The following is a 12138-nucleotide window of genomic DNA, read 5'->3' as shown; positions in this document are numbered from 1 at the left end:
CCTATGTGTGAATAAACACTGAACTTTGCTTTACAACCTTGTTCTTGCCTCTGTACGGCGTCCGCTCACCCTGCCTTCCAGAGCGAATCCCCACAATACTGACCCATATGTTGTGTCTGAATCGACAATGTTGCAGAAGGCACAGAGGATGCACGACCCGTACCAGAGTCACCAGTTACCGTTCACACATCACATCATACAGATCATCCTGTCCCCGCCTCATCCTGTTCGGTACAGTTTTGAAGGCCTGTCCTTAAAATTTTTACCTGTTCCTTTAGTAAAGCTGAGAATCCGGTTAGAGTAATGAGCGAGTGAAGATCTCCAGATAAGATGGCCTCGTACTGCGTGTGGTGGAGGCTCTAGATCTGACCCTAGCTTCAGTTCCTAGGATCAGAGCAGTCATCAACTTCTTCCTCTACATAATGCACTCGACTCATCTGGGCTTAACTGCTTCAACCATAACCTTAAAGCCACCACCATCTGCAACCAGAACCAGCATCAAATGAAGGGGGAAACCAGAAGAGCATGGACTAAAGTTAGAGGTCATCCTTCCATGTACCCATTCACCGATCAGGAACAGATGTCAGATAGGCGGGAAGGGTCCAGAACATGCAAAAGAACGGGACGCAGCCTGGAACGAGCTGAAGCGTCTGATCTCCGTCCCGTTAGGCCATAGACTTGAATGTGCTGAATGTTGGACGCTGCTCTGGGACCGGCCCGATGTTGCTGCTGATTCTTCGCACTCTGCAGAATTCTGATACTTGGGGTGGGATTGGGGTAATGGTTTCTGAATTGGAAGGCAAAGGGCAAAGTATCACAGGGGATGGAGCCTCCACCTTATAGCACAGAAGTAATGGATTGCTTGGTTTCCTATGAATAACACCACGATCCAGCTGGCGCATTATACAAGAGAGCACATCAGGGATGCCACAGCGAGTGGGCAGCACAGAGGACATTTCTCTCTGGAACACATCAATAACCTGAAATACAGACAAGCGTGTGGTGACCCTCGGTCTGTAGCCCTCGTCTCTTGGGGGCTTCTCGGTGTGTAGCTCTTGTCTCTTGGGGGGGGGGGGGGCTAGTCTCTTAGGAGGCCCTCTGGTGTAGCCCTCATCTCTAGGGGGCCCTCGGTGTGTAGCCCTCATCTCTTTGGGGGCCCTCAGTGTATGGCCCTCATCTCCTGGGGCATCTCATTCTGTAGCCCTCGCCTCTTGGGGGCTTCTCGGTGTGTAGCTCTAGTCTCTTGGGGGGGGGGGGGGGGGCTCGTCTCTTAGGAGGCCCTCTGGTGTAGCCCTCATCTCTAGGGGGCCCTTGGTGTGTGGCCCTCATCTCTTGGGGTGGCCCTCGTCTCTTTGGGGGCCCTCAGTGTATGGCCCTCATCTCCTGGGGCATCTCATTCTGTAGCCATCGTCTCTTGGGGGACTCTCTGAGGCCCTCATCTCTTGGGGCGCTCTCGCTTTGTGGCTCTCGTCTCTTGGGGGGCCCTCAGTGTGTGGCCCTCATCTCTTGGGGCATCTCAGTCTGTAGCCCTCGCCTCTTGAGGAGCTCTCTGTGTGTGGCCCTAGTCTCTTGGGGCGGGTCCTCGGTGTGTGGCCCTCATCTCTTGGGGGGTCCTCGGTGTGTGGCCCTCATCTCTTGGGGGACTCTCTGAGGCCCTCCTCTCTTGGGGGGCCCCTCAGTGTGTGGCTCTCGTCTCTTGGGGAGCCCACAGTGTGTGGCCCTCATCTCTTGGTGGATCTCAGTCTGTATCTGTAGCCCTCGTCTCTTGAGGGGCTCTCTGTGTGTGGCCCTCGTCACTTGGGGGGGCTCTCTGTGTGTGGCCCTCGTCACTTGGGGGGGCTCTCTGTGTGTGGCCCTCGTTTCTGTGATGGCTCTAGTTGCAGCAGTGGCCCTGCTTTCTCATGCAGTCAGCAGTCCATAACACGATCAGTTCCGGACGGTCTGCGCTGTCCTACACTTCACCTACCCTGTAGATCAGACGGTCCACATGGATCTCACGCTCTTCCTTCATGACCTGCTCCAACACACGTAACAGGGAAGCTCTTCTCTCTTGTAGAATGCAGATCATTTCCTCTGAAATCCTGTTGTCATTCCATCTGGTGGAGAAATCCAGAGCCATCCGAGAGCCCAAGTCATACAGGGCCTCATTCACGTAGAGACGCCCTGAAACCGGGACCAGATAACATTGTAAAGGGGCGTCACCACACGGGACTCGTGCTAATTACTAACATGTTATCGGTCACTGAATGCAAACCAATGCAAATGTCTGAGACAATAGTAATCCATTCACTGGCATCACCTCACAAATCTGATTCTCACCTGCGTTCTTATGATGGGAGAGGATTCCAGTATCGCAGGTCAGGAAATCTACTGCAGTCTTGAGGAGAGATCCAGATGTCCCTGTCTGCTGCTCTATGTCCTCCATGGAGAGGTCCTAACCACAGATGAGACAACACAGGACATACCAGCAACACCCTCACTTCATATAAAAATGTCATACAGACCAGGGATCCAGGTGACTAGGAGGATCCGATGATATGGACATATGATTTCACATGACCCTAATGGGACCAACATCTCACCTTGTGCTGGTTGAAGAGCAGTAGGATGAACATCTGGAGGGTGGAGACTCGGAGCGTCAGGTCTCCATATTGTACCTCAGCGCTCCCCAACCAAGTCCACTGCAGCCGGCGAGACTGAGTGAGGTCCGAGCCCAGAGCGACCTGACCTGAGGAGAGCACACAAGATGTTCAGCACACACACCGACGACACCTCTGAGCTGGAGACATATCGGGGGCCCTTACTCTTTGTATAGAAGTCGCTGAAGTGCTGCAGAGGGATGCCGAGGGCCTCTGGGAGGTACTTGGATGGATCGTCCAGGTAGCAGACAGGGGATACAGACCAGCATCGAGGAGAAAGCACCGAGATCTGAACCTCAGCATCCTCCACACCCTCGTCCTGGAGCACAGAGATCTCCTCCATCACCTGGAGACACAGAGGATACAGTGAGGAGGAGGAAGCCACCATAATACATGAAGCCTCTGATCACAGAGCACAGCTCTGGAGGAGAGGACACCAAACTGCAGCACAGAGATCTCCTCCATCACCTGGAGACACAGAGGATACAGTGAGGAGGAAGAAGCCACCATAATACATGAAGCCTCTGATCACAGAGCACAGCTCTGGAGGAGAGGACACCAAACTGCAGCACAGAGATCTCCTCCATCACCTGGAGACACAGAGGATACAGTGAGGAGGAGGAAGCCACCATAATACATGAAGCCTCTGATCACAGAGCACAGCTCTGGAGGAGAGGACACCAAACTGCAGCACAGAGATCTCCTCCATCACCTGGAGACACAGAGGATACAGTGAGGGGGAAGAAGCCACCATAATACATGAAGCCTCTGATCACAGAGCACAGCTCTGGAGGAGAGGAAACCACACTGCAGCACTGAGATCTCCTCCATCACCTGGAGACACAGAGGATACAGTGAGGAGGAAGAAGCCTCCATAATACATGAAGCCTCTGGTGTCCTCTCCTCCAGAGCTGTACTCTATGATCAGAGGCTTCATGTATTATGGAGGCTTCTTCCCCCTCACTGTATCCTCTGTGTCTCCAGGTGATGGAGGAGATCTCTGTGCTGCAGTTTGGTGTCCTCTCCTCCAGAGCTGTACTCTATGATCAAACTGCAGCACAGAGATCTCCTCCATCACCTGGAGACACAGAGGATACAGTGAGGAGGAAGAAGCCTCCATAATACATGAAGCCTCTGATCATAGAGTACAGCTCTGGAGGAGAGGACACCAAACTGCAGCACAGAGATCTCCTCCATCACCTGGAGACACAGAGGATACAGTGAGGAGGAAGAAGCCACCATAATACATGAAGCCTCTGATCACAGAGCACAGCTCTGGAGGAGAGGACACCAAACTGCAGCACTGAGCTCTCCTCCATCACCTGGAGACACAGAGGATACAGTGAGGAGGAAGAAGCCTCCATAATACATGAAGCCTCTGATCACAGAGCACAGCTCTGGAGGAGAGGACATTACACTGCAGCACTGAGATCTCCTCCATCACCTGGAGACACAGAGGATACAGTGAGGGGGAAGAAGCCACCATAATACATGAAGCCTCTGATCATAGAGCACAGCTCTGGAGGAGAGGACACCAAACTGCATCACAGACCTCACCATCTTCTTCGCCTTCTCCTGCTCTTCACCACAGCCTCCACCACCTCTACTCCCTGACCATCTCTTCCTCACCATGTGCAGTACCCCATAAGACTACTGCAAAGGGTTCATTATTGACAAAAAGGTTAATTTATTGTTGTGCTCTGTGGTTGAAGCGCTCACTTCTGCACTGTGTGATCCTAGCAGCAATGTATGGGCAACAGATAGTTTATACTGGCAGACTAGTTAGATTACCAGGGTGATGGACTAAGTCTGTCCCCAGGTTAGAGAGCTTAGTCAGAGCAGAGCTACAGAAAAGATGTGCGTCACAGTTCCTGGAGACCAGGCCCAAGTCCAGAGAACCTCTGTCTCCGAGATTACAGCTGCTACAACTCTGCTACCAGAGAACCCCTGAAGGAAAGAGACCAGACTTTATAGAAGGTGCAAGATGACGTCAGTAAGGAATCGCCCGTTTACGGCATAAGAGACTCTGCTGCTGTAGAAGGATGATTGAATCCAGGGCCCATCAAACCCTGAGACTGACTAGTCATCTGTGTCTACGATCTGCACACCTCCGCCCAAAAAAATACAGAAAGGGTTAATAAGAACATAATTGCATGCCTGTGGTTATTAGGAGAGACTATTAAGTATCTTTAGAGAGGGTGAGTCAGGGAGCACTACTACCTCCATCATTGTTGCTGCCTATTCATCGCTAATGGGAGAAACACTACACTGTGATATACTTTGGAACGTCCCTTTTGCTGCTATATGTACTACTACTCCCAACATCGGTTCAGCAAAGAAAGATTTTATTCATTACCACCAATAGGCCTGGTTATGGTCTCCACCATCCATCTGCCGGCCCCTGCACCCTGACAACTGCTCACCATCAGGGGCACCCCAACTATCACCAGGCAGAAGCCCCAATACCAGGGTGTGCCCCGAGGGAAGAAAGGGTGTGCACTCCAGTCACTGCACTGTCCTAGGAAGCACTAAAGTGGGGACAGCCACCAGAAACTGCGAGTACTACTACCCCTCTCAGGACCACAACCATCATTCCTACCCTCCTCACTGCGGCTCGCTGCACACGTTCCACCATCTCCTCCTCGCAAGTCTTCCCATTTCTCAAAATCTCCTCCTCACCATGTCCTCCTCCTATTCGCCAAGCACACCACCATCTCCTCCTCACCATCTTCTCCCTCTTCTCGCCACATCCTCCCCATCTCCTCGTCACCTCCTCATTGTCATCTTCCTTCCTCTTCTCCTCACCATCTCCCCCTCATTTCTACCCATCTCCTCCTCACTGTCCTCCTCCTCCTCACCACCTTATCCTCCCAATGTCTTCCCCCATCTTCTTACTTCGTATTTCTCATCCCCTTCCTGTCACCATCTTTTCCTCCCTATGTCCTCCTCATCATCCCCCCCCCCCCCCCCAGGGCATCCTCATCACCTTCTGCCTTCTGCTCATGTCCTTCTTCTCACTACCTCCGCCCCCCACATCCTCCTCATTATGGCCTCCTTCTCCTCACTGTCCCTCTCCTCTCCTTACTACCTCATCCTCCCCATGTCCACATCATCATCTCCTACCTTCCACATCCTCCTCATCACCTCCTACCCCCATGTTCTACTAATCACCTCCTCCTCCCCCTTCCCTTCACCATCTCATTGTCCTCCTCCTCACTACCTCCTACCCCCTATATTCTCCTCCTCATCACCTCCTACTCTTCCCCCTTATCCTCACTATCTCCAACTCATTGTTCTCCTTCTCCTTGCTATCTCCTCCTCCCCATGTCCTCCTCATCACCTCCTACCATCCATATCCTTCTGATCACCTCCTATCCCCATGTTCTCCTCATCACCTCCTCCTCCTCACCATCTCCATCTAATTGTCCTCCTCCTCCTCACCATCTCTATCTTATTGTCCTCATCATCACCTCCTTCTCCTCACCATCTCTATATCATTGTTCTCCTTCTCCTCACTACCTCCTCCCCATGTCCTCATCATCACCTCCTCCCCTCCTACTCACCATCACCATCTCATTGTCCTCCTCCTCCTTCTCACCATCTCATTGTCCTTCTTCTCCCCATGTCCTCATCATTACCTTCTCCCTCTTCTTCTCACCATCTCCATCTCATTGTCCTGCTTCTCCCCATGTCCTCATCACCTTCTCCTCATTGTCCTCCTTCTCCCCATGTCCTCATCATCACCTCCTCCCTCTTCTCCTCCTCATCATCTTCTCTTCATTGTCCTCCTCCTCCCCATGTCCTCACCATCTCCTCCTCATTGTCGTCCTCCTCCTCAGATAAGACCGCTCTATCACGCTCCTGCAGCCGGTACAGATGCTCCTCTCTTTGCAGATCTTTCGCCTCCTCCAGGTTCTTCAGCATTTGTTGGGGGAAACGGTTTGGGAAACAAATGCCAATGTGATCGACCACTGAGTTCTCCAACCAGCAAGGTCCAAGGGACAGGAGCCGGTCCGCCAGATAATGCCTGCAACACAAAGCAGAATGGGAACCCAGGGCCTGAACACAGCAGCACAGAGCATCACAGGAAACAGCAGCATTGTGGGAAACAAAAGAATTTTCTGACCTGTAAAAATGCTCAAAAGAATTGGCCAATTCCAGATCAGACAAGAAAAGGACAAAGTCCAGGAACTGCTGGAGCTGCTCCAGGGACCGGAGATCCGAGGAGTCCGCACGAATCGCAGTTATCAGCCGATCTATATAGCGAGCGAACTGCTCCGTCACCTGCAACATACAACACAGATACAACATCCCCAGACAGGAAGACGGGGCCACGCCGCCGACACTAGAGGGGCCACACCACAGACACTGCTGGAGCCGCCCCAGGGAGCGGAGATCCGAGGAGGGACAGACACGGGGACAGACTCACGTGCAGCGCGGTCAGGAATGACAGCTGTAACAGTCCCTCACAGAAGCCCTGGCGCAGAGACAGTAAGAACCGCGTCTGTCGTCCAAACATCTCATCCATGGCGCATCTGAGGGCCCGGTACATGGAGCAGAAGCGGGAGACCAGATCCACATCATTCCAGGACATCTCCAGGAAGCGCTGCACCTGGTTCCGGACCACTCCCTGCCAGCACTGAGCGATCCCTGCCATACTGCTCCACTCAGAACCAAAGGGTCTCACGGGGGAAGTGGGGGGGTCCCGGCTCTTCCCATCTGAGGAGAGAAGCAAGTGTCAGGCCAGAGACCCCACCCCATACAGACACCCCGCCCCACCTCAGAGACCCCGCCCCCACCCCAGAGACCCCGCCTCAACCCCAGACAGACCGCCCAACCTCAGAGACCCCGCCTCAACCCCAGACAGACCGCCCCACCTCAGAGACCCCACCCCATACAGACACCCCGCCCCACCTCAGAGACCGCGCCCCCACCTCAGAGACCGCGCCCCCACCTCAGAGAGTCCGCCCCCACCTCAGAGACCCCACCTCAACCCCAGAGACCCCGCCTCAACCCCAGACAGACCGCCCCACCTCAGAGACCCCACCCCATACAGACACCCCGCCCCACCTCAGAGACCCCGCCCCCACCTCAGAGACCCCACCTCAACCCCAGAGACCCCGCCTCAACCCCAGACAGACCGCCCCACCTCAGAGACCCCACCCCATACAGACACCCCGCCCCACCTCAGAGACCGCGCCCCCACCCCAGAGACCCCGCCTCAACCCCAGACAGACCGCCCCACCTCAGAGACCCCACCCCATACAGACACCCCGCCCCACCTCAGAGACCCCGCCCCCACCCCAGAGACCCCGCCTCAACCCCAGACAGACCGCCCAACCTCAGAGACCCCGCCTCAACCCCAGACAGACCGCCCAACCTCAGAGACCCCACCCCATACAGACACCCCACCCCATACAGACACCCCGCCCCACCTCAGAGACCCCACCCCATACAGACACCCCGCCCCACCTCAGAGACCCCGTCCCACCTCAGAGACCCCGCCTCAACCCCAGAGACCCCACCCCATACAGACACCCCGCCCCACCTCAGAGACTCCACCCCATACAGACACCCCGCCCCACCTCAGAGACCCCACCCCATACAGACACCCCGCCCCACCTCAGAGACCCCACCCCAGACACCCCGCCTCAACCCCAGACAGACCGCCCAAACTCAGAGACCCCGCCTCAACCCCAGACAGACCGCCCAAACTCAGAGACCCCGCCTCAACCCCAGACAGACCGCCCAAACTCAGACAGACCGCCCCACCTCAGAGACCCCACCCCATACAGACACCCCGCCCCACCTCAGAGACCCCGCCTCAACCCCAGACAGACCGCCCAACCTCAGAGACCCCGCCTCAACCCCAGACAGACCGCCCCACCTCAGAGACCCCACCCCATACAGACACCCCGCCCCACCTCAGAGAACCCGCCCCCACCCCAGAGACCCCGCCTCAACCCAAGACAGACCGCCCAACCTCAGAGACCCCACCCCATACAGACACCCCGCCCCACCTCAGAGAACCCGCCCCCACCCCAGATAGTCCGCCCCTCCTCAGAGACCCCGCCTCAACCCCAGACAGACCGCCCCACCTCAGAGACCCCGCCCCCACCCCAGACAGACCGCCCCACCTCAGAGACCCCACCCCACCTCAGAGACCGCGCCCCACCTCAGAGACCCCGCCCCCACCTCAGAGACCCCGCCTCAACCCCAGACAGACCGCCCCACCTCAGAGACCCCGCCCCACCTCAGACAGACCGACCCACCTCAGAGACTCCGACCCACCTCAGAGACCCCGCCTCAACCCCAGACAGACCGCCCCACCTCAGAGACCCCGCCCCCACCTCAGAGACCCCACCCCAGAGACCCCGCCCCCACCCCAGACAGACCGCCCCACCTCAGAGACCCCCCCCATACAGACACCCCGCCCCACCTCAGAGACCCCGCCTCAATCCCAGACAGTCTGCCCCACCTCAGAGACCCCGCCCCCACCCCAGACAGACCGCCCCACCTCAGAGACCCCGCCCCCACGCCATACAGCCCGCCCCACCTCAGAGACCCCACCCCATACAGACACCCCGCCCCACCTCAGAGACCCCGCCTCAATCCCAGACAGTCTGCCCCACCTCAGAGACCCCGCCCCCACCCCAGACAGACCGCCCCACCTCAGAGACCCCGCCCCCATCCCATATAGACAGCCAGCCCCACCTCAGAGACCCCGCCCCACCTCAGAGACCCCGCCTCAACCCCAGACAGCCCGCCCCACCTCAGAGACCCCACCCCCCACCTCATAAACCCCACCCCCACCCCAGAGACCCCGACCCCACCCCATATAGACAGCCTGCCCCACCTCAGAGACCCCACCCCCCACCTCAGAAACCCCACCCCCACCCCATACAGAGACCCACCTCGCAGGGATACTCACTGGTCTTACTGGGGGCCTTCAGTGCGGCGGTGTCCTGGGGATTGGTGTCCACATGCACCAGGAGGTGGGTCAGCCTGCGGACCCGGGAGTTGAAGACTGAAGTTGGGGTCTTGGGTCGTCGAGCCCCCTGAATGTTCTCCAGGTAGCGGGTAAGAAGCCAGCTGAAGGGGCTCACTCCGCCGGGGTCTGAAAGAAAGCAGGATGAGAGGGGAGGGTCCTGACCAGCGGGGGGGCAGCACCCGGGGGGCCCGGAAGGTCCTGTACCTGAGGTGGTGATGCTCCTCACCAGGGGGGATATCAGCGCCTCCCAACAGGTGCGGCCCAGGGCCAGAGCAGCCTCATCGTCCGCCAGGAACCGATCCGCAAACTCCTGCTCGTGTGACAAGGCGCGGTTCAACCTGCAACAAGACGGCCAATCAGAGAGTGGGGAGGAGAAGCGGGCCCCCAGAGGTGAGCGTGGCCCCTCGCACCGCTACCTGCTGAACAGCTGCAGTAAGCGCTCCTTCTTCTGGCGGATCTCCTGCCCCCAGCTGTGCGCCCGGCTGGTGTAGAAGAGGAAGGTCCTCCGGCACAGCTGCTCCTTAAACACCGGCCACAAGGTCGGCTTCGGCCCCAGGACCTCCAGACCGCGCACCCGCGTGTCAATACCGCCCTGCGGGGACACAACGCTGCATGACCGCGGCCGGCTGACAGGGCAGCGCGCTCACCTGACACCAGCGCATTACCTGCTGACACCGCTTAATCTTCACCTGAACCACCGGCCAGAAACGGGTGGCGTTCTCCAGGAGCACGACGCGGGAGGCGGAGCCAGAGATGTTCACCTGAGGACGAGTGACCCCCAAAATAAGGCAATATGGACTCTGCCGACAGTACCCCCCGCATTATATAACCCCCCCGCAGTGTACGTTATATAACCCCCCCCCGCAGTGTACGTTATATAACCCCCCCCGCAGTGTACGTTATATAACCCCCCCCGCAGTGTACGTTATATAACCCCCCCGCAGTGTACGTTATATAACCCCCCCCGCAGTGTACGTTATATAACCCCCCCCGCAGTGTACGTTATATAACCCCCCCCGCAGTGTACATTATATAACCCTGTCCCCCCCGCAGTGTACGTTATATAACCCTGTCCCCCCCGCAGTGTACATTATATAACCCTGCCTCCCCCACACTGTACATTATATAACCCCCCCCGCAGTGTACGTTATATAACCCTGCCCCCCCCACACTGTACATTATATAACCCCCCCGCAGTGTACGTTATATAACCCCCCCCGCAGTGTACGTTATATAACCCCCCCCCGCAGTGTACGTTATATAACCCCCCCCGCAGTGTACATTATATAACCCTGTCCCCCCCGCAGTGTACGTTATATAACCCCCCCCGCAGTGTACATTATATAACCCCCCCGCAGTGTACATTATATAACCCTGTCCCCCCCGCAGTGTACGTTATATAACCCTGTCCCCCCCGCAGTGTACGTTATATAACCCCCCCGCAGTGTACATTATATAACCCCCCCCGCAGTGTACGTTATATAACCCCCCCGCAGTGTACGTTATATAACCCCCCCCGCAGTGTACATTATATAACCCCCCCGCAGTGTACATTATACACCCCCCCCGCAGTGTACATTATACACCCCCCCCCCCAGTGTACGTTATATAACCCCCCCCCCCGCAGTGTACATTATATAACCCCCCCCCCGCAGTGTACATTATATAACCCCCCCCCGCAGTGTACATTATATAACCCCCCCCGCAGTGTACGTTATATAACCCCCCCCCGCAGTGTACGTTATATAACCCCCCCGCAGTGTACGTTATATAACCCCCCCCGCAGTGTACGTTATATAACCCCCCCCCCCCGCAGTGTACATTATATAACCCCCCCCCGCAGTGTACATTATATAACCCCCCCCCGCAGTGTACGTTATATAACCCCCCCCGCAGTGTACGTTATATAACCCCCCCCGCAGTGTACATTATATAACCCCCCCCGCAGTGTACGTTATATAACCCCCCCGCAGTGTACGTTATATAACCCCCCCGCAGTGTACGTTATATAACCCCCCCCCCGCAGTGTACGTTATATAACCCCCCCCGCAGTGTACGTTATATAACCCCCCCCGCAGTGTACGTTATATAACCCCCCCGCAGTGTACATTATATAACCCCCCCCCGCAGTGTACATTATATAACCCCCCCCCGCAGTGTACATTATATAACCCCCCCCCGCAGTGTACATTATATAACCCCCCCCCGCAGTGTACATTATATAACCCGTCCCCCCCGCAGTGTACATTATATAACCCTGTCCCCCCCGCACTGTACATTATATAACCCTGTCCCCCCGCAGTGTACATTATATAACCCTGTCCCCCCCGCACTGTACATTATATAACCCCCCCCCGCACTGTACATTATATAACCCTGTCCCCCCCCGCACTGTACATTATATAACCCTGTCCCCCCCCCCGCACATTATATAACCCTGTCCCCCCCCGCACTGTACATTATATAACCCTGTCCCCCCCGCACTGTACATTATATAACCCCCCCCCC

General features: G+C 56.5%; 1 protein-coding gene across 5 annotated transcripts in view; it reads right to left on the bottom strand.

The window, feature by feature from the left end:
• Positions 1-12138, bottom strand: part of LOC120999860 (cullin-9-like) — a 41344-nt gene continuing 29206 nt past the window's right edge. For 4 of the 5 annotated variants that reach the window (XM_040430894.1, XM_040430892.1, XM_040430896.1 and 1 more), the window contains 12 exons: positions 10296-10391; positions 10047-10222; positions 9835-9968; positions 9571-9756; positions 7069-7358; positions 6766-6923; positions 6447-6666; positions 2805-2985; positions 2583-2728; positions 2320-2434; positions 1967-2163; positions 1-980 (listed from right to left, as the gene is read on the bottom strand). In XM_040430894.1, the coding sequence (XP_040286828.1) occupies positions 666-980; positions 1967-2163; positions 2320-2434; positions 2583-2728; positions 2805-2985; positions 6447-6666; positions 6766-6923; positions 7069-7358; positions 9571-9756; positions 9835-9968; positions 10047-10222; positions 10296-10391 (2214 nt within the window). In that variant the 3' untranslated portion in view covers positions 1-665. Of the gene's footprint in view, positions 981-1966; positions 2164-2319; positions 2435-2582; positions 2729-2804; positions 2986-5350; positions 5360-5836; positions 5852-6446; positions 6667-6765; positions 6924-7068; positions 7359-9570; positions 9757-9834; positions 9969-10046; positions 10223-10295; positions 10392-12138 lie in introns of all 5 variants that reach the window. The other variant, XM_040430895.1, reaches the window with a different exon arrangement.

The sequence above is a fragment of the Bufo bufo genome, chromosome 4, assembly GCF_905171765.1.
Source record: "Bufo bufo chromosome 4, aBufBuf1.1, whole genome shotgun sequence".
Classification (NCBI taxonomy): Eukaryota; Metazoa; Chordata; class Amphibia; order Anura; family Bufonidae; genus Bufo; species Bufo bufo.
The sequence above is the reverse complement of the archived record's forward strand: the minus strand, read 5'-3'. Positions and strand labels throughout refer to the sequence as shown.